The following is a 21626-nucleotide window of genomic DNA, read 5'->3' as shown; positions in this document are numbered from 1 at the left end:
CTATTAAGGCAACAGAAATCACCACTCAAAACAACTGTATCGTTTGAGGTGTGAACTTCTGTGAGGCGTAAGGAATGCTAGAGAGCACAGATGTAACAGACCTGGCAGTGAGCAGGGGTGAAGGCTGCTTTGGAAGAAGGCAGCCTCCTTTGGTGTAGAAGCTGACTGGGCAGTGAAGTGTGGACCCTTCACAGCTGAGCAAGCAAGGACCATAGTCGTGGAGCAGAATGTGTGACGAGCCCAACGTAGGCAGACAGAAACGGCTGCAGGGACTTCTGGGAACTACCACAAACCCACTACTGCTTGGAAGGTATTGGCACACTCATTTACTCAGCTGCTTCCAGACTTTAAAAGCAAATAACTGGCTGGGCGTGGTAGTGCACATCTGAGGCAGAGGTCGGACGATCACCACGAGTTCAAGGCCATCCTGAGACTACATAGTGAATACCAGCCTGGGGTGAGACCCTACCTCAAAAAGCAAAAAACAACAAGTAAAAATGCTAGGTGTGGCGGCATATGCCTTTAATCCTAGCACTCGGGAGGCAGAGGTAATAGGATCACTGTGAGTTCAAGGCTACCTGAGACTATATAGTGAACTCCAGGTCAGCCTGGGTTAGAGTGAGACCCTACCTTGAAAAACAAAAAAGGGGGGGGGGGAGCTGGAGGGATGGCTTAGTGGTTAAGGTGCTTGCCTGCAAAGCCAAAGTTTCAATTCCCCTAGAACAGACCCACAAATGGCATAGGCATCTGGAGTTCGTGTGCAGTGACTAGAGACCCTGGTGTGCCCATTCTTTCTGTTTCTATCTGCCTGTCTCCAGTAAATAAATATAAAAAGTTTAAAAATATTTTATAAAAATAAAAGCAGGGCTGGAGAGATGGCTTACTGGTTAAGATGCTTGCCTGTGAAGCCTAAGGACCCAGGTTCAATTCTCCAGTACCAGTAAGCCAGATGAGCAAGGTGATGCATGTATTTGGAGTTCAATTGCAGTGGATGGAGGCCCTGGTGCACCTATTCTCTATCTGCCTCTTTCTCTCAAATAAATAAATAAAATATTAAAAAAAAATAAAACAAAAGCAGATAACTTTGAAAATGAGGAATGGGGTGGTTAAAACACAAGGGATTAGGTGCTGTCAGGGGTGGGAGTCTGTTGGCCTCCTGCTCCAGGCAGTCTCTCACTGTGGGGCACATGGCCTGTTGGCTTCCTCAGCTTCTGTGGAGGTGCCAGGCTGGCTTCTGAAAGCAGGGTTAGCTGGGTGCCACCAGTCATCATCTCCCCATATAGCCCCAGAATGTTCTCCTAATGGCATCCCTAGACATGGGGCTGGGTCCTAGGGAGGTGCTGGGCCCCTCACCTGAAGGTCACTAGGGTTCAAGGAGCTTTTCCCAATACCATCCCTTGCCCTGACCCCCAGCTCACATGGACAGAATGGGGGCCACCATGTCGAGGGAGGCGATGAGGATGCCCAGCTCAGCGATGAGTGCTGTCAAGAGGAGTGCCCACGTTGGTTCCCCATTTGCTTTCCCGTGACCAAACACCTGTAGGCACCACACAAAGAGCTGCTTCTACCACTCCACTCCTACACCTGGAACCCCAAGCTGGTCTAAGTTGCCCCCCAGGTTCCAGTCCCATGGCTTTCTGCGTGGACTCATAAGGTGCACCAGTTTCCCCGAGCCTGCCGTCCAGGACTCTGCTCTGGACAAACCACAGACACGCTGGGAGGATTCTAGGCCTAAGCAGCACTGTAATAAATAACAGGCAAGACCAGGCCAGTGTTCAGCCCTGGGGTCACTGTGGGCAGGCCAAGCGGAACCCGCTTCCCTATCTCTCCTCCTCGCTAGGGTGAAAGGCTAAGCACAGCGAAGTCATGGGGGCATGTGGAAGGGCTCACCCGGAGGAAGGGGATGATGTTATCTTTGGCAATGGCCTGCAACAGGCGTGGTGCCCCAGTGAGGCTCTGCAGGCCAGCACCACATGTTGAGAAGAAGGAGCCAACGACGATGACCCAGGGTGAAGGCCAGGCCAAGGTGCCCACCACCAGATTCCTGCTGACACCATCACCGTACCTGCAAGGGCCAGGCTCAGACCATGCTCCTGATAAGAAGAACCCCCCCACCCCCACAGTCCCTAGGTGGGGCCACCCAAAGTAAGAGATGTCAAGGGTGAGTGAGGAGGGAGAACTCTGGCCTTTCGTGGAGGCCAGTTGCCAATCCCTACCCTTGTATCCTTGCCTTTTGTCCTATCCTAGATCTTAAGGTCACCATCCCCTCAAAAGCAAAAGTGCTTGAGAGGGTGGGAGTCTGACCCATGTGGTGGCACAAACCACTGCTTGGCAGTCAGCTGCCTGAGATGTGTGGAACCATGGTGAAGGAGGCTGGCATGAGGAGAGGCAAAATCTGAACCATGGCTACAAGGTGGGGGGCGGGGGGCGTAGCTCACTCACTTGTCCCGGAGCACCACGCCCTCGATGCAGGCGCCAAAGAGAATCACACTGCTGAAGTCTGCGCTGTGTCAAGGAAGCTAGACTTCCACCACACTGCAGCCTCCGCTCATTCCCCACAGGACCTTAGCGTTCCTACCACCCCAGCTCCAGCCGCCACGCCACCGAGGGTCCCACGGTGTGCACGTGCACACACCTCAAGAGTGCGCATGCTCGAGTGTGTGTGTGTGGGGTCTCTGCGTGCCAGCTGGTGACTTACACACCCTCAATTCCCTTCTGATGCCCAGCCCCTCCCCTGACCCAGGCCTGGGAAGGATACACACAAGGGAAGTGGTGATGATGGCCAGGATGGTCCCCACCGGGATAGACTTCTGGGCGTCACGGAGGTCCCCAGAGCGGTTTGAGCCAGCCATAATGCCTCCGAAAACAGATGAGACTCCCTCAGGGGTTCCCCAGGATTTAGGGCAGAGCTGAGGGGGTGGGCATGAGGGGCTCACCTGTTACCGAGGGGAAGAAGATGCCAACCAGCACGGTGAAGGATGTGGCAATGTCAGCCACCACATACAGGGACAGGCTCTCCTTCAGTCCAACAGTGTCGGTGGAGGGCAGTCCGCGCTTTTCCACAATCTCACCCTTCTCCAGGTAGGCACTCCACAGGTTTTCTGCAGGGGCAAGATCATTACCACCACAGTCCCACCAACCTCCTCAGGGCAGCTGCAGAGGCTGCAGGTGCAGGGAAGCTCTGAGGACTTTGGGGACAGCTTGAGTCCAATGTCTCCAGTGTCTGCCACAGAGGAAGCTTTCCTGTTAGAACTCTGATAGACAAAGGTGACTGAACCACCATCAGCCCGAGACTCACTGCTGCCTGCCTCCCACACAAAGGACCTTTATGACTTCTGTGGGAACATCTCCATGCAGCACCATGGGCCTGGTGGCCAGGGAGAGAGGAGTGGCCAAAATTTTCCAGGGGCTGCTGCAAGCCTGGGATGCTGACCAAGCAGGCTCTGTTCACCCAAAACTCAGCAGCCAGGAGCCAGGCTAAGAGGACACTGCTGAGCTGGGAAAGCAGCCAGACATGCCCCCATTCCTTAGCTGGCCACACAAGGACAGCTCTGTCCTCCACTTTCCTGTTCAGCCTGTGGGCTGGAGGCAAGGAAGACAGGAGGGAGGACCCACCCTGGAGAACACCAGCTGCTGCCCCAGGTATGCCAGGGATCTCAGTCACATTGTTGAGCAGGAAGTAGGGGTCACAGGAGTCAGCAGTTAGGTTGGGGCTGTGACAGAAGAAACTCCACAACTGAGTGGTCACTGTCTCATTGTCTGTCACAACTGTCTTGGCGCAGATGTCAAACTGGTCCCGAGAGAGGGTCCTGTTGCCCAGCATGCATACCCTGCAAGGACAGAAGCATTGGCATCTGCTCAGTTGCTGTTCCAGCCTGATCCCACCCAGCAATCCTGACTATCTGCTTAGAAGGGATGTCAGTGCAATGCCTGGACAAATGCTTGAGTTACTTACGGAAACACAGGAGGGTCAAAAATAGACTTGATGCCTCCAGCATAGATGGAAAGGATGGAGATGATCACACAGGCCAGGAAAAGTGAGGCAAATTTGTTCACATATTTGACACCAACAAACACCACCAGTGTCATGAAAGTCAGAAAAATGGTCCCATATACCCGCATATTATTCAAGGTGGCACTTGACATATCATGAGTGCCTGACGGCTGAAAAATGGCAGCTGGCGGGGCAATGTAGGTCTGGAAGAAGAACACAAAAGTACTGGGTTCAATTTTTCTATTTGGGATGTGAAACCTGTCATTTTGGTTTTCTTTTAAAAGTATATCTAGCTGGGCGTGGTGGCACATGCCTTTAACCCCAGCACTTGGGAGGCAGAGGTAGGATCACTGTGAATTCTAGGCTACCCTAAGACTACACAGTGAATTCCAGGTCAGCCTGGGCTAGAGTGAGACCCTACCTTGAAACAAACAAAACAAAAACATATATGAAAGAAGCCAGTGTCAGAGGACCACATATTGAATGATTCCACATACAAGAAATGTCCTTTAGTAGCAGAGGCCAGTAAGTTAAAAAGGAGATATAAAGGGAAGAGAAAGAAAGGGAGGAGGGTACTTAATAGATTGGTATTGTATATATGTAAGTCCAATGATTGAGATGGGGAGGTAATATGATGGAGAATGGAATTTCAAAGGGGAAAGTGGGGGGGGAGAGGGAGGGTATTACCATGGGATATTTTTTTATAATCATGGAAAATGTTAATAAAAATTGTGAAAATAAAATGAATTTGAAAAAAAAAAAGAAAGAAAGAAATGTTCAGAGACAAAGAAAGCGGATTAGTGGCTGTCAAAGTCTGGAGGAAGCAGGGTGTGGTGGTGCACGCCTTTAATCACAGCACCCAGGAGGGAGAGGTAGGAGGATTGCATGAGTTTGAGGTTACCTTGAGACTCCATAGTGAATTCCAGGTGAGACCCTACCTCGGAAAAGAAAATAAAGTCTAGGGGGAAAGGGAAAGGAATAACTACTTCTTCTTTCTCCCCCTCCTCTTCTTTTTTTCAAGGCAGTATCTCACTCTAGCTAACTGGAATCTCCTTGCTCTGTATTCTAAGTTTGTCCTTGAGCTTATGGTGATCGTCCCACTTCAGCCTCCCAAGTGCTGGGATTAAAGATGTGCTCTGCCACTCTGAGTTTATGTAAAGTACTTCTCTGTCCACCCCAATTTTATTTATTTATTTGTAAGCAAAGAGAGAGAGAGAGAGAGAGAGAGGGAGGGAGGGAGGGGGAAGGAGGGAGGGAGAGAGGAGACACGAACATGGGCATATCAGGGGATCTTGTCACTGCAAAGTCCAGATGCATGTACTACGTTGTGTATCTAGCCGCCCTATGTGAGCACTGGGGAACTGAACCTATGCAAGCTTTGGTAGCAAGCACCTTTAACCACTGAGCCATCTCCCCAGCCCCAGGAGAGTACTTTTAATAGGGTTTCTTAGGTCGATGAAAAGGTGCTAAAACTAATGGTGGCAATGGTTGCAACCCTGTGAATATACTAAAAGACAGTGACCTGTCACCCTCTTCCTCATCATTATGCTCCTTCTTTTCTTCCTTCCTCACTCCCTGTCTTTTCTTCTGTCTCCTCCTCCTCCTGTGAGATAGTCTCTCTAAGTAGTACATGCTGGCCTCAAACTTGTAATCCCCCTGCCTCAGACCACTGAGTTACACATGTTTTAAAATATTTAAAAATTTTAAAATATTTTAAAATTTAATTTTGTTAGCTGGGCATGGCGACACATGCCTTTAACCCCAGCACTCGCAAGGCAGAGTTAGAAGGATTGTCATGAGTTCGAGGCCAACCTGAGACTACACAGTGAATTCTAGGTCAGCCTAGGCTAGAGTGAGACTCTACCTCGAACCCTCCCCCCGCAAAAAAATTAAAAAAAATAATTTTATTTGAGCAACTGAGCACATGCGAGAGAAAGAGGCAGATACATAGAGAATGGGTGCACCAGGGCCCTCTAAGCTACTGCAAACGAACTCCAGATGCATGTGCCACCTTGTGTATCTGGCTTACTGGGGAATTAAATTAAGCCTGGGTCCTTTGGCTCTTCTGGCAAGTGTCTTAACTACTAAACCATCATCTTTCCAGTCCCACCTCCCCCCTTTTTTGAGGTAGGGTTTTACTCTAGTTCAGTCTGACTTGGAATTCCCTCTGTAGTCTCAGGGTAGCCTCAAACTCACAGTGATCCTCCTATGTTAGCCTCCTGAGTGCTGGAATTAAAGGTGTGTACCACCATGCCCCGAAGTTATACACTTTTAATAGGTGGTGAATTTCATGAATTGCATGGTATGAATTTTGTGTTAATAAAACTACTATAGGAAGGAAGGAAAGAGGGAAGAAAGAAGGAGGGAGGGAGGAAGGAGGGGAGGAGGGAAGGAGGAGGGAAGATAAGGTTAGGAGGGAAGAGAGGATCAACCAAACATAGGCACCAACCCGTGGAGGGCCAAAAACAAACAGTTTGACCAACAACATGATGACAGTATTGAATTATACCCTATAACCCACAGAACAAAATAAACATCCTGAAGCTCATATAATTACATGGTTTAATTCACAAATTGAGAAGAAGGGACACATTTCATTGCAGAAGAATTCTAAATAGGCCAGGCATGGTGGTACATACCTTTAATCTCAGCACTTGGGTGGTAGAGGTAGAAGGATTTCTGTGAGTTTGAGACTAACCTGGGGATTCCAGGTCAGTATGAGCTAAAGTGAGACCCTACCATAAAAAAAAAAAAAAAAAAAAAAAAAAAAAGACGGCCGGACCCATGAAAGCCAGATGCATAAGGTGGCACATGCATCTGGAGTTCATTTGCAGTGGCTAGAGGCCCTGGAACACCCATTCTCTCTGCCTGTCTCTCTCTTTCTCAAATAAATAAATAAATAACTTTAAAAAAGAGCCAGGCATGGAGGTGCATCCCTCTAATCTCAGCACTCGGGAGGCAGAGGTAAGAGATCACTGTGAGTTCAAGGCCACCCTGAGACTGCACAGTGAATTCCAGGTTGGCCTGGACTAGAGCAAGACCCTACCTTGAAAAACAAAAACCAAAACCAAAAAACTTAAAAAGAAAAAAAAAGAAAGAAATTCAGGCGTGGTGTTGTACATCTTTAATCCCAACACTTGGGAGGTAGAGCTAGGAGGAAAGTGTGAGTTCTAGGCCACCCTGAGACTATATAGTGAATTCTAGGTCAGCCTGGGCTAGAGCAAGGCCCTACCTTAAAAAAACAAAATAATTCGAGGCTACCCTGAGACTCCACAGTGAATTCCAGGTCAGCCTGAGCTAGAGTGAAACCCTACCTCAAAAAACAAACAAACAAAAAAACCCAAAAGAAAACCGGGCATGGTGGCACACGCCTTTGATCCCAGCACTCAGGAGGCAGAGGTAGGATTATCATGAGTTCGAGGCCACCCTGAGGCTACATAGTGAATTCAGGTCAGCTTGGACTAGAATGAGACCCTACCTCAAAAAACCAAAAAAAAAAAAAAAAAAAAAAAGATTCTTCAGTCTTGAATTCTCCCACTGTAAAACTCCAGACCATGGCTGGGGCAGGAGACAATTATCAGCCTGTAGATTCTAGAGAGACTGGACATGACTAGGGCTGCTTAGGGCTTAGCTTGACTCACCAGCAAGATCTCGATGGCCCCTAGGATGTACATGGCTGCTGCAAATGTTGTCCCCAGGTAGAAGCAGAGGCCCACAGCACCTCCAAATTCTGGCCCCAGTGAGCGTGAGATCATGAAATAGGAGCCTCCAGCTGCGGCAGATAAAGTATACACAGGTTAGGGCTGATTCTTCTTCAAGGAGGTCTCCCTCATGACAAACCCTTACAGGACACGGATGGCTCTTCTAAGGCAGGATCAGTGGAATCAGTGTCTTGTGTAGATTTTTGCTGGTGTCCCAGTAGAGACCTGCCCTATGTCAGTGCTTTTACCAAAGTCTCACACTCCTGGTAAGAACACTGGGCCTCAACGAAGGTAGACATGCAGGGAGAAGAGTGCTTCCACATGCACGCCTTTAACCCCGGCACTTGGGAGGCTGAGGTAGGAGGTTCACTGTGAGTTTGAGGCCACCCTGAGACTACATAGTGAATTCCAGGTCAGCCTGAGCTAGAGTGAGACCCTACCAAAAAAAAAAAAAAAAAAAGGCTGGATGTGATATCATGCTTGTAATCCCAGCACTTGAGAAGCAGAGGCAAGACAACTGCTACAAGTTAAGGGCCAGTCTGGTCTACATAAGAAACTGAGCCATATCCTACTATAGAGAATTCTGCTTGAAAAAGTTTTTAGGCCTGGAGAAATCGCTTAGCAGTTAAGAGCTCTTGCTGCTTAGGCATGAGTACTTTAGTTCAATCCCCAGTTCAAAACCCACAAAAAAATCTGGGCATGGGGGCTGGAGATGGCTTAGCAGTTAAGGCACTTATCTGCGAAGCCTATGGATCCGGTTTCGATTCCCCAGGACCCATGTAAGCCAGATGCACAAGGTGGCACATGCATCTGGAGTTCATTTCAATGGCTAGAGGCCCTGGCACATCCATTCTCATTCTCTCTCTTTTTAAAATTATTTTTATTTATTAGTTTGAGAGAGAGAGGCAGAGAGACAGAGGAAGAGAGAACAGGCACGCCGGAGTCTCCAGCCACTGCCAACGAACTCCGGGCGCATGCACCTTGGGCATCTGGCTGTATGTGAGTACTGGGGAATCAAACCATAGTCATCAGGCTTTGAAAACAAACTCTTTTAACTACTGAGCCATCTCTCTAACACAAGGTGCAATTTTTTTGGTTGTTTTTTTCAAGGTAGGGTCTCATTCCAGGCTGACCTGGAATTCACTCTGTAATCCTAGGCTGGCCTCGAACTCACAGCAATCCTCTTACCTCTGTCTCCCGAGTGCTGGGATTAAAGGCCTATGCCACCATGCCTGGCAAAGGTAGATTATTTTTAACTAACAAAAAACACAGTAAGGGCTGGAGAGATGGCTCAGCAAATAAGGCATTTGCCTGCAAATTCCCTACTACACATAAAGTCAGAAGCACAAGGTGGCACATGTGTCTGGAGTTCATTTGCACTAGCTAGAGGCCCTGGCATGCCTATTCTTTCTATCTGCCTCTCTCAAGTAAATAAATAAACTATTTTATTTTATTTTTTTTAATATTTTGTTTTATTTTTACTTATTTATTTGAGAGTGACAGAGAGAGAAAGAGGCAGTTAGAGAGAGACAGAGAGAATGGGCGCACCAGGACTTCCAGCCACTGCAAATAAACTCCAGATGCGTGCGCCCTCTTGTGCATCTGGCTCACATGGGTCCTGGGGAACTGAGCCTCGAACCAGGGTCCTTAGGCTTCACAGGCAAGCGCTTAACTGCTAAGCCATCTCTCCAGCCCAAGTAAATAAATAAACTATTTAAAAAAAAAACAGGGCTGGAGAGATGGCTTAGCGGTTAAGCGCTTGCCTGAGAAGCCTGCGGACCCCGGTTCGAGGCTCGGTTCCCCAGGTCCCACGTTAGCCAGATGCACAAGGGGGCGCACGCGTCTGGAGTTCGTTTGCAGAGGCTGGAAGCCCTGGCGCGCCCATTCTCTCTCTTTCCCTCTGTCTTTCTCTCTGTGTCTGTCGCTCTCAAATAAATAAATAAATAATTAAAAAGTATTTAAAAAAAAAAAATAAAAAAATAAAAAAAAAACAAACCCACAATAGCACTTTCAGCTCTGTTGAGCAGGAAAGCTCCTAGGGGGTGGCTCTGCCCTGGAGTCAGGAATTGGGCTCTGCGATAAAACTGCTTGGGGGCGGGGAAGGGAAAGTCAGCCGGAGCTCACTCACCTGGAACTACTCCGTTGGTGGCAATGGCACTCATGGAGATGGCTGTCAGCAGGGTCTGTGGGAAGGAAGGCCTGGATGATCAGCTCAGCTGGGTGGTCTGTGACAGGTGACAGTCTCCCATGCCCAGCCCAGCCCTGGCCCAGTGGGACACTCACACAGCAGCAGCAGATGAGCACAATGAGGAGGGCTTGCAGCACGCCAGCTGTGCCCACCATCCAGGTCAGCCGCAGGAAAAGGATGACTCCAAAGATGTTCTGTAGGCAGGGCAGGTACACCCCCATGAGGGTGCCCATGCTGGGTGCCTAGGTGGGCAAGAGAAAGAGCACAGAGCATCAGAGGGGTTCAGGTGCATCACTGAAAGCGTTCTATGGTCACTCAGCAGTCCCTTTGGAGTCAGGAGATGAGGATGGCAGCTAGGACATCTCTATACTGATTCGCATATAGGAAGACAATTTGGACTGGCAAGTTATACAACCTCTTTCTTTCTTCTTCTCTTTCTCTTCTCTTCTTCTTCTTTTTTTTTTTTTTTTTTTCTTTTGGAGGTAGGGTTTCACTCTAGCCCAGGCTGATCTGGAATTCACTATGTAGTCTCAGGGCTTGAACTCACAGCGATCCTCCTACCTCTTCCTCCCGAGTGCTAGTTAATCATTAAAGGCTTGTGCTACCATGTCCGCAATAAAACCTCATTCTTTCTAATACCTCACATGTAAGATTTTTTTTTTTTTTTTTTTTTTTTAAGTAGGGTCTCACTCTAGTCTAGGCTAACCTGGAATTCACTATGCTGTCTCAGGGTGGTCCCGAACTAACTGTCATCCACCTACCACTGCTTTCCAAGTGCTGGGCTTAAAGGCGTGCGCCACCACTCCTGGCAAGATTTTTGAATTTTAACCCCTTTCTACAACAAGGTGCTGCCTCCTTCTCCTCTTCAGTAAAATATCTGTCATTTCTTCCTTCCTTCCTTCCTTTTTTTTTTTTTTTTAAGGTAGGGTCTCACTCTAGCCCAGGCTGAGCTGGAATTCACCATGTAGTCTCAAGGTGGCCTCAAACTCACAGTGATCCTCCTACCTCTGCCTCCCGAGTGCTGTGATTAAAGAGGTGTGCCACCATGCCCGGCCTTCCTTTAAAAATGTTATTTTTGGATTGGAGAGATGGCTTAGCAGCTAAGACACTTACCTGCAAAGCCAAATGACCCAGGCTTGATTCCCCAGGATCTACATAAACCAGATGTGTAAGGTGGTGCATGCATCTGGAGTTCGTTTGCATTTGCAGTAGCTGAAGGCCCTGGTATGCCCTCCCTTAATTTATGAGCCCCCTGCTCATAAGTAAATAAATTAATTAAAAAAATTTTTTTTTCCCTTTGCAAGGTCTCACTATATAGCTCTGGCTGGCCTGGAACTCTTTTAAAGATCAGGCTGGCCTCAAACCTGCAGTGATCCTCCCGCCTCCGTCTTCTGAACATTGGGATTACAGGTGGGTACCACCACTCCTGGTCCTCTGCTGAGTCTCTTTACCCAGGCTGGTCTTGAACTGTGGCAATCCTGCCTTAACTTCTTGAGTGCAAGGATTACAAGTGTGTACCATCACACATGGCTTCCAGGCCCTCTTCTACTGAGCTTCTGCAAAGTGGGAATTATAGATGCCCACCTTCTCATCCAGCTAGCGCCATCACCCAAACCAAGCTCCAAGAAGTCCTCCCTGACCTACCTTTTCTCCCATTTCCTACTTCCAATTCAGAACAGAATCCTACCTAATTTGCCTGCCTGCTGCCCTGACATTGGCCAGTTTTGTCTGAGTCTTAAGTCAGTCTCTTAAGCCTTGGGAAGTACGCCTGAGTTTACTGGGTGGTGCCTCCCATGCCCATCAAGCTATGCACTCTAGTCCATACTGCTGCCAGAGTAGGTCTCTGAAAACCAAGTCCCTTCCCAGATTTCCTGTTGAAAACCCTCTGCACTGGCCTCTAATGTAGTGTGCATGCTCCAGTCTCCTTGGCTTGTGCCCCATCTCCTCCCATTAGTCCCAGCTCCAGACCACATGGCTCCCTCACAGACTCTGAACATGGGCATGTAACCTGCTTCACTGAACAGCAGACTCCTCTTCAGTGAATCTCCAGGAGGTTTAATCGTCACCGTTCCCAGAAGTTCCCTGGGTCTGAGTGGAGTCGGTACTCCCTGCTACCTTCATTCCCTTAGCATCTAACATCACTTCTATGACAACAGTTACTATAGGTCACTGTAACCAAGTCTACAGGTATGTCCATGACCATGCTGCAACAAACTTGCCTTGTGTATTGTCCTAATACCAATAAATCCTGCAGGTCCTCAAAAGGTGCTTCTGAACCCAGTGAGTGGAGCATTGGAAGACCCTTCCTATCTTGGAAGTTCTACTGAGAGAAGCAGTCAGGCTGTGAGCAGTGGAGGTGTTGGGTTGGAAGTTCCTGCCTGTCTTGGGAAGTTTAGGCTGTGGGCAGGTGAGGAAGGTCTACCATGCAGATCATCAACGTTTCTGAACTCTGTAAGGGCAGGTGAGGATGCACATTGAAACAAGGCTGGTACAGCCCAGGCAGCAGGCCCTGAAAACACCCACAGAACCCCAGCAAAGCCTCTTCCCAGAAGCTGGGGTGAGTAAAGGAACCTTCCTAAAGGGGCCAAGCCTGGGGTAGGACATGTATTTAGCCTGAAGGACCTTCAAGAGCTTCCTCACACTGTCCTGTTCGTGTCCTCTTCTGGGCTCTGTGAAGCCCTTCTCGGAGGATACCACCCACTGGATAGCAGTTGCAAGTACTCCCAGCCCTCCCCCCACCCTGGGCTGAGTCACTCTGAGAAAAGGGCAGTGTGGGAAAGGGCAGGTCCGGAAATGCTTTCTGCATCCCCACTTAACTTCTGGCAGCCCCAGAAGGTCACTGGGCCATAGCAAGAGGCTACCAGAGAGACATTGCCTTTGGATCTTGGCATGGTCTGATTAAAGGCCCACCCTTCCTGCTTCAAGGCTTCTTTTCTGAGGCCTCTCTGCTTAGAGGTGCCTTGGATGAGGTCCACAGCTCCCTTGCTTATGAGCCCCTCTAAATTTTACCAGGCTCCTCCTCCCTCCACGGATAAGCACCTGGAGCTGGGCCTCTCAGCCTCCCTCTCACATCCTTGCCTTAAGGGTCAAACTAGCTTCTTCTGAGGGTGCAGACCAACATCTTCACAGGCTCCCAATTAGGGCAAAGACACCCCCCCCCCCCAGCAACCCAGGCTTCTCTCTAGCACATGGGCCTTTCCAGTCTCAATTACCAGCTCCATGGCATGGCCTGAAGGCTCTTACCCAAAGATCTGACCACACCCTGTAAACAACACTTTTTGGAAGCTGAAGACTACTCTTTTTGGTTTTTCAAGGTAGGGTCTCACTGTAGCCCAGGCTGACCTGGAATTCACTATGGAGTCTCAGGGCAGCCTTGAACTTGTGGTGATCCTCCTATCTCTGCTTCCCAAGTGCTAGGATTAACCTGGCTCCTGAGACTGCTCTTAAGGGGCTGAACAGAAATGACCAAATAAGGTGGGGCTCACAGTTATCTCTGGTGCAGAATATCCCAGCAGCATTACAACCAGCAGGAAAATGGAGGGTGAATCTGGGCAACCTCAAGATATCAGTTGCTCTCTCTCTGAAGAGTAGGCTGCCTCCCAGAAGCACAAGAAGAGGAGGCACTTTGGCTTGGTCCACCCTCTCTCTGGGTTTCAGCTGAGAAAGACCCACATCTCACAAGCAGGCCTGGAACTGGCAACCGGAATTACCTCAGCAACGAGTGTTTACTAGTGCTGAGCACCAAGGAGAACACTACAACTCTGAACAGATCTCAGCTCCTTCTAAGCACAGCCACTTCATTTCTCAGTGAGGCAGGAGAGGGGAAGGAAGGTTCCCTTGCTTTCAAACCAAGCGTAGAAGAAACCCCAGCCCTCAAACAAACCCAAAACACAGAGGAGCCAAACAAGGAAGCAAAGGGGGCTGGGAATGTAGCTCAGCTGCTTAGCAGAGTGTGTGCTTAGCATTCATAAGGCCCTAAGGTTCTACCCAAAGCAACAAAAGAAGGGAAAAAATTAAGGACTGGACTGGTGGCTTAGCAGTTAAGGCATTTGCCTGCAAAGCCAAAGGACCCAGGTTCAATTCCACATAAGCCAGATACACAAGGTGGTACATGCATCTGGAGTTCATTTGCAGTGGCTGGCAGCCCTGGTGCACCCATTTCTCTCTCTCTACTTGCCACTCTGTCTCTCTCAACTAACTAACTAAATTAAAATAAATTAATTAATTAAAAAAAGTAAGTCATTAGGCTAAGCATGGTGCACACACCTTTAATCCCAGTACTCAAGAAACCTGAGGTAGAAGACTCAAAATCCCAGTGAGTTTGAGACCAACCTGGAGCCACAGGGTAAGTTCCAGGTCAGCCTGGGCTAGAGTAAGACTCTACCATGAAACAAATTAAAACACACACACACAAAAGTCACCATATATGGTGACAAAAGCCTGTAATCCTAGTTCTGTGGGGGTAGAGACAAGAAAGTCAGGAGTTCATGGCTAGCCTCTGCTACATATTAAGTTGAAGGTCAGCCTGAGTCACAGGAAACCCAGTCTCTACAAAAACAAAATTCATCTCTGCGTGAGCCTGAGCCCTCGGCTCTCTTTTCTGGTTCTGAGAGCTGGAGGCTGACACTGCCAGGATAAAAAAGGCACTCTAGAGGCTGAGACAGGAGGATTGCTGTGAGTTGAAGACCACCCTGAGGCTACAGAGTGAGTTCCAGGTCAGTCTGGGCTAGAGTGAGACCCTACCTCATGGTAAAAATAATAATAATAATAATAATAAGGAAAGAAAGATAAAAGAAAAAAACATTTTTAAAAGATCTAGGGCTGCTGCCGGGCACGGTGGCACATGCCTTTAATCCCAGCACCCAGGAGGCAGAGGTAGGAGGATCGTCAAAGAGTTTGAGGCCACTCTGAGACTATACAGAGATGAATTCTAGGTCAGCCTGAGCTGGAGTGAGACACTACCTTGAAAAACAAAAAACAAACAAACAAACAAAAAAGCCATATTGGGGACTGGAGAGATGGCTTAGCAGTTAAGGTGCTTGCCTGCAAAGCCAAAGGACCCAGGTTCTATTCCCCAGGACCCACGTAAGCCAGATGCACATGGTGGTGCATACATCTGGAGTTTCTTTGCAGTGGCTGAAGGCCCTGACATATTCATTCTCTCTCTCTCTCTCTCTCTCAAATAAATAAAAACAAAATATTTTTAAAAAGAATCTAGGCCTGGAAAGATGGCTTATAGTTAAAGCACTTGCCCATGAAGCCCAAGGACCCAAATTCTACTCCCCAGAACCCATGAAAGCCAGATGCACATGGTGGCACACGAGTCTGGAATTAGTTTGCAGTGGCTGGAGGCCCTGGCAAGCTCATATTCTGTCTCTCTTAAATAAATAAATAAACAAATAAATAAATAAATAATTTTTAAAATCTAGGGACTGGGAATACAGCTCAGTTGAGAGTGTGCTTGACTAGCATGCAGGAAGCCAGGAGGCCATGGGTTTGCCCCCAGCATCAGGCAAACCTCGGCTACATAGCAAGTGCAGAGCTAGCCTGGGATACATGAGACCCTATGTCAACAAAACAAAATGACAAAAATCCTAAAACCAACAACAAACCCAAAAATGGCTTAGGAGATGGCACAATAGTTAAAGGCACTTCCTTGCCAACCTACCAGTCTGAGTTCAATGCCCCAGCACCCATGTAAAGTCAGACACAAAGTGGTGTATGTTTATAATCTCAATATGCCTACCTCAATGGGAGGCAGAGCCAGGAGAATCCAGAAGGCAAAAACAAGGGAGACTTTGTCTCAAAAAGAAGGTGGGCTGGGCGTGGCAGTAAACACCTTTAATCCCAGCACTCCAGAGGCAGAAGTAGGAGGATTGCTGTGAGTTCGAGGCTACCCTGAGACTACATAGTGAATTCCAGGCCAGCCTGGGCCTGAATAAGACCCTACCTCAAAAACAACAAAACAAAACAGAAAGAGTGTGGGTTACGGACTTGAGGGATGGCTTAGTGGTTAAGGTGCTTGCCTGCAAAGCCTAAGGATCTAAATTTGACTCCCCAGAACCCACGTAAGCCAGATGCACATGGTAGCCCATGCATCTGGAGTTAGTTTGCAGTGGCTGGAGGTCCTGGTATGCCCTTTCTCTCTAAAAAGTAAATAAAAATATTTAAGGGCTGGAGAGCTGACTTAGCAGTTAAGGCATTTGCCTACAAAGCCAAAGAACCCAGGTTTGATTCTCCAGGACCCATGTAAGCCAGATGCACAAGATAACGCATGTGTCTAGAGCTCATTTGCAGTGGCTAGAGGCCCTGGTGTGCCCATTTTCTCTCTTCTATCTATCTATCTATCTATCTATCTATCTATCTATCTATCTATCTATCATCTATCTATCTGTCTGTCTGTCTATCTATCTATCTATCTATCTATCTATCTATCTATCTATCTTATCTATCTATCTTTGAATCTTCCTCTTTTTCTGTCTTTCAAATAATAAATAAAACTGGGCATACATAAATAAAATAAATACTTAAGTTTTATTTTATTTTTTTTTTATTTTGGTGTTTCAAGGTAGGGTCTCACTCTAGCCCAGGCTGACCTAGAATTCACTATGTAGTCTCAACCTGGCCTCTAACTCACAGTTATCCTCCTACCTCTGCCTCTACAAGTGCTCAGTTTAAAGGCGTGTGCCACATGCTTGGCTAAATACTTTTAAATGTGTGTGTGTGTGTGGGGGGGGTTAGTTTAGAGATATGGCTCATTGGTTAACGATGCTTGCTTGAAAGCCTGACTGCCTGGGTCCAATTCCACAGTACCCATATAAAGCCAGATGCACAAAGTGGTTCATGCACCTGGCGTTCATTTGCAGGGGAAAGAGGCTCTGACATAAATATTCCCTCTCTCTCTTTGCAAATTAATAAATAAAATATATTTTTATAAAGTGTGGGGGGGGCTGGCTTAAGGAACGAAGAGGCTGATTGGAAGATATGGAAGGCGGAGCTGGAGAGATAGCTCAGCTGTTTAAGGCACTTGCTTGCAAAGTCTGATGGCCTGGGTTCATAAAGCCAGAAGCAGAAAGTGGTGCATGGGTCTGGAGTTCATTTGCAGCAGTAGGAGGCCCTGGCACACCCATTCTCTCTCAGTCTCTTTCCTTTCATAAATAAATACATGTGTCTGGAGTTCGTTTGCAGTGGCTGGATGCCTGGGCATGCCCATTCTCTCTCTCTCCCTCTTTCTTTCCCTCTCTCTCTCAAATAAATAAAAATATATTTTTTAAAAGCCTCCTTATGAACCGGTCATGGATGTGTGCTGAAGAGATGGCTTAGTGGTTAAGGCACTGGCCTGTGAAGCCTAAGGACCTAGGTTCAACTTGCCATAATCTACATAACCCAGATGCTCATGGTGGCATATGCATCTGGTATTAAAAGCAAGACTTGGGGGGCTGGGCATGGTGGCGCATGCCTTTTAATCCCAGCACTTGGGAGGCAGAGGTAGGAGGATTGCCATGAGTTCAAGGCCACCGAGACTGCATAGTGAATTTCAGGTCAGCCTGGGCTAGAGTGAGACACTACCTTGAAAAACCAAAAAAAAAAAAAAAAAAAAAAAAAAAAAAAAAAGACTTGGGGGGCTGGAGAGATAGCTTAGCTGTTAAGCGCTTGCCTATGAAACCTAAGGACCCCGGTTTGAGGCTCAATTCCCCAGGACCCAAGTTAGCCAGATGCACAAAGGGGGCGCATGCATCTGGAGTTTGCTTGCAGTGGCTGGAGGCCCTGGCGCGCCCATTCTCAATCTCTCTTTCTCTCTACCTCCTTCTGTCTGTCATTCCCAAATAAATGACTTGGGGGCTGGAGAGATAGCTTAGCAGTTAAGGCACATGCCTGCAAAGCCTAAGATCTAGGTTTGATTCTCCACGTCCCACATAAGCTAGATGCACATGGTGGCACCTGTGTCTGGAGTTTGTTTGCAATGGCTAGAGGACCTGGCGCACCCATTCTCACTCTCTCCCCACCCCTCTCTCTGTATCTAAAAAATAATTAAATAAAAATAAGTTTAAAAAGACTTGGATGGGCAGTAGGCAGAACTCAGAGGAATTAAAAAAAAAAAAGAAAAAAAAGAAGGCCAGGCTTGGTGGCTCACACCTTCAATCCTAGCACTTGGGAGGTAGAAGGATCACTGTGAGTTTGAGAATTCAAGGCCAGCCTGGGAGTACAGAGTGAATTCCATCCAGGTCATCTTGGGCTACAGTAAGACACTACCTCAAAACAAATAACAACAAAAATATGGGTGTGGTGTGGTTGACCCATGCCTGTAATTCTAGTACTTAGAAGGTAAAAGGTAGAAGCAGGTAGATCAGGAGTTCAAATCACCCTTAGCTATGTAATGTGTTTGAGGCTAGCCTGGGCTACATGAAACTGTTTCAAAAATATCAATCAAAAAATTAAGGGCTGGAGAGATGGCTTTAGCAGTTAAGGCATTTGCCTGCTAAGTCTAAGGACCCAGGTTCGATTCTCCAGTACCCACGTAAGCCAGATGCACATGGCGGCACATGCATCTGGAGTTCGCTTGTAGTGGCTAGGGGCCCTAGCATACCCATTGTTTTTCTCTCTATATCTGCCTATTTTTCTCACACTCTCTCTCAAATAAATAAGTAAAATAAAAACAAAAAATCTAAAAAAATATTAAAGATGCTAACAGAACTAGCCTTGAACTTGTTTCTCTTTTTTTAGAGACAGGGTCTTGCTGTGGCGCACCAGATGACCTCTGGGAGCACCTGGTCTCAAGCAATCCTCCTGCTTCAGCCTCTACCCCAAGTTGCTGGGACTATAGGTGTGTGCATCCTTGCCAGACTTCTGTCTTACAGCTTTGTTCTGAGGATAATATTCAAGAACCTGGGCCCATTCTTACAGTAATGCCTCACATATTGGCCAGATACAAGCAACTGTTCTTACTATCACTTTTGAGACCTCCATGGCCCCTCTGTTCCCTTCACGAACGCCCCCTTAGCACACCCTTTAAACCTTCCTTGATGGACTGGAGAGATAGCTTAGCAGTTAAGGTGCTTACCTGAAAAGCCAAAGGATCCAGGTTCCCCAGGACCCACGTAAACCAGATGCATAAGGTGGCACATGTGTCTGGAGTTTGTTTGCAGTGGCTGGGTGCCCTGGCATGCCCATTTTTTTTTTGTTCTCTCTCTCTCTCAAATAAATGAAAATAAAACTATTTTTTTAAAAGCCTCCTTTTGATCTGGGCATAGTGGCACACGCCTTTAGCCCAAGCACTTGGAGGGCAGAGGTAGGAGGATTGCCGTGAGTTCGAGGCCACCCTGAGACTACATAGTGAGTTCCAGGTCAGCCTGGGCTACATTGAAACCCTACCTCAAAACAACAACAACAAAAAAGCCTCCTTGAGCCTGAGGCACTCAGTGCCCATCCTCTATGCTCACCACATCTGGCACCTACTGACCCACCACGTGAGGAATTCTATGATAACCTGCCTATATTCCCAGTGTGGTCCCCCTGCTGACCCCAAATGGCTCACCTTGGCTGCTCTCCGGCGGGCACCTTCCCTGCTCTCGGCTTCCTCATGCTCCTTGGCTCCCTGGGTAAGGTTGGTGTAGCTGACGAGCTTGCCCAGAAGAGACGACACCTTTGGGCGGATGTCCAGTTCCTCCTGTAAACAGAGCCACGGGGCAAGATGGCAATGAGCCAGGCTGGCGCCAGGCTACCTGTGTGCAGCCAGCAGCCTGGCAGCTGGCCCCATGCCAAGCCCTGAGGCAAGCCTTGGCCTGATCCTAGTTCTTGTCTGGGGAAGCCCAAGCCAATCAACCGGGCAGGTGTGGGCACCACACCCCAGCACTCAAAGGCCTAGCCCAGCGGCTGGTTCACACTGCCCCACCTTAGCTGCAATCACTGCCAGCCCATTTGTGAAAACCACCCGCCTCAGGGGAGAGGGAAGGGCAGGCCAGGTTGGCAGGCATGCAGATCGCACACTTTGTCCCGTTTGCTCTGCTTGGCCACCTCTCAGCTATGGCTAGGCCTATGGGACTCACATCTACCTCACTTCCCACAAAAAAATATAAATTATTTTTTAAAAAGCTACCCTAGTCAACTCAGAGAACTAAGTTAGACAAAGATGCCTTTAATCCCAGCACTAGGGAGGTAGAGGTAGGATTGCCGTGAGTTCAAGGCCACCCTGACACTACATAGTAACTTCTAGGTCAGCCTAAGCTAGGGTGAGACCCTACCTCCAACCCCCCCCCAAAAAAAAATCTGGGACAAGTTAAATCTCTCCCTCAATCTAAATCTTGACCTTTTGGGGTAGTGTTCCCCCAGGCCCTGGCCCCTCTGAATAATCTACTCTAATCTCAAAGGCAGGCTCTTTGCCTTTTACCTTCTGCCCACCCACAGGTGGGGAGAGGCCACAGGGCTCAGGACCCCTGAACTCCACAGGGGTCTAAGCTTTCCCTGCCCCTGTGACTATAGTGCTGTGATTCCATCTGTCCACATTTTGCCCTTCCACATTTGTCAGCAAATTTTGGATCCTAAACTAGGGGCATTAGTTGGAGTAAGGCATGAAGGTGCAGGCCCTCTGAATGAATGGAGCTTGACAAGCCTACATTACTTAACATTATTTTGTTGTGAGGCAGATGAGTTTGTGGGTTCAGAGTCAAGGAGTCTGGGTCACATCTTAAACCCAGATCTCAGCTTGAGTCTGGAAAGGAATCAATTCAAATTCAGAGACTCCAATGTGGTAAGTTTTCCAGAGAGGGATCCACCAAGGCTGCAGCGGTGGAGGACAGAGTGGGAGAATCTCGGGCTGTTGGGAGCAGACAATGGTGGCAAGGCCTCAAGAGAACCAGAGAGGAAGAGTTGGAAGAAATAGCTGGGAAAGAAAAGAAAGATTTCATCTAGGAAGAAAACAGAACCATGGCCTGTGAGAAAACTAAGAATGGAGAGGACAGGAAATTCTGAGGAAGTAGACCTCTTGGTGAGGGGCTGCAAGGAAGACAAAGTGACCAGCCCTGGAGACAGCAGTGGGCACAAGGTTGTAAGTGGCCTCTGGGAAAGCAGATTGGGTTGTAAGAGCCCAGAGACCCACAGACTGGCTGCCAAGGGAGCAAGGCACTCAAGGGGAGACTAGAAGAGGAGCCAGCTTCCCTGTTCAGCTGAGAGACCCCTTCACCAGCCCCTGCTTGCCCACCTGCCTACCACACCTGTGGCCCAGAATGGCTCCCCAGCTACCTCAAAAAGCGCCAGGTTCCTGTCATAGTAGTCGCTGCCTCTGGAAGCCTCCAAGGGGGAAAGGAAAGGGCTGTTCTCTCTGTGGTTCCCCTGTCCTGTAGAGAGAAAGGGAAAGAATTCCAGTTAGGTGCCGCCCAGAGGCCCCAGCCCAGTGTATCTCTGGAAAACACTTTGGAGGACTCAGTTTCCCCATCACACACTGTCAACCTCCTTTGAAGAGCCAAATAGGAGGAGCAGCCAGGAATTAAATCCTAGTGCATTACTCCTTGTGAGAGAGGACAATGTCAAAAGCTGGACTAGCCAGAGGTGATGACACATGCCTTTAATCCCAGCACTGGGGAGTCAGAGGTAGGATCGCCATGAGTTCGAAGCCACCTTGAGACTACATAGTAAATTCCAGGCCAGCCTGGGCCAGAATGAGAGCCTACCTCAGGGGAAAAACAAAAACAAAAGAAAAGCCAAACCAGGACAGCTCACATGTTTAAGGGGTGGGACCTAATCGTAG

The 21626-nt window shown here is 48.2% G+C and overlaps 1 protein-coding gene across 2 annotated transcripts in view; it reads right to left on the bottom strand.

The window, feature by feature from the left end:
• The window catches only part of Slc12a4 (solute carrier family 12 member 4), a 36444-nt gene that overhangs the window by 6468 nt on the left and 8350 nt on the right, over positions 1 to 21626 (bottom strand). For both annotated transcript variants that reach the window (XM_004661671.3, XM_045148371.1), the window contains exons 2-13: positions 21122 to 21216; positions 19419 to 19550; positions 9979 to 10125; positions 9824 to 9878; positions 7636 to 7766; positions 3956 to 4197; positions 3616 to 3830; positions 2937 to 3101; positions 2759 to 2857; positions 2443 to 2500; positions 1891 to 2065; positions 1419 to 1537 (exon numbers count right to left, since the gene is read on the bottom strand). In XM_004661671.3, coding sequence (XP_004661728.1) covers positions 1419 to 1537; positions 1891 to 2065; positions 2443 to 2500; positions 2759 to 2857; positions 2937 to 3101; positions 3616 to 3830; positions 3956 to 4197; positions 7636 to 7766; positions 9824 to 9878; positions 9979 to 10125; positions 19419 to 19550; positions 21122 to 21216 — 1633 coding nt within the window. The remainder of the gene's footprint in view (positions 1 to 1418; positions 1538 to 1890; positions 2066 to 2442; positions 2501 to 2758; positions 2858 to 2936; positions 3102 to 3615; positions 3831 to 3955; positions 4198 to 7635; positions 7767 to 9823; positions 9879 to 9978; positions 10126 to 19418; positions 19551 to 21121; positions 21217 to 21626) is intronic.

This window comes from Jaculus jaculus, chromosome 1 (genome assembly GCF_020740685.1).
Source record: "Jaculus jaculus isolate mJacJac1 chromosome 1, mJacJac1.mat.Y.cur, whole genome shotgun sequence".
Classification (NCBI taxonomy): domain Eukaryota; kingdom Metazoa; phylum Chordata; class Mammalia; order Rodentia; family Dipodidae; genus Jaculus; species Jaculus jaculus.
Note: the sequence above shows the minus strand (reverse complement) of the source record. Positions and strands in the feature narration are given on the sequence as shown.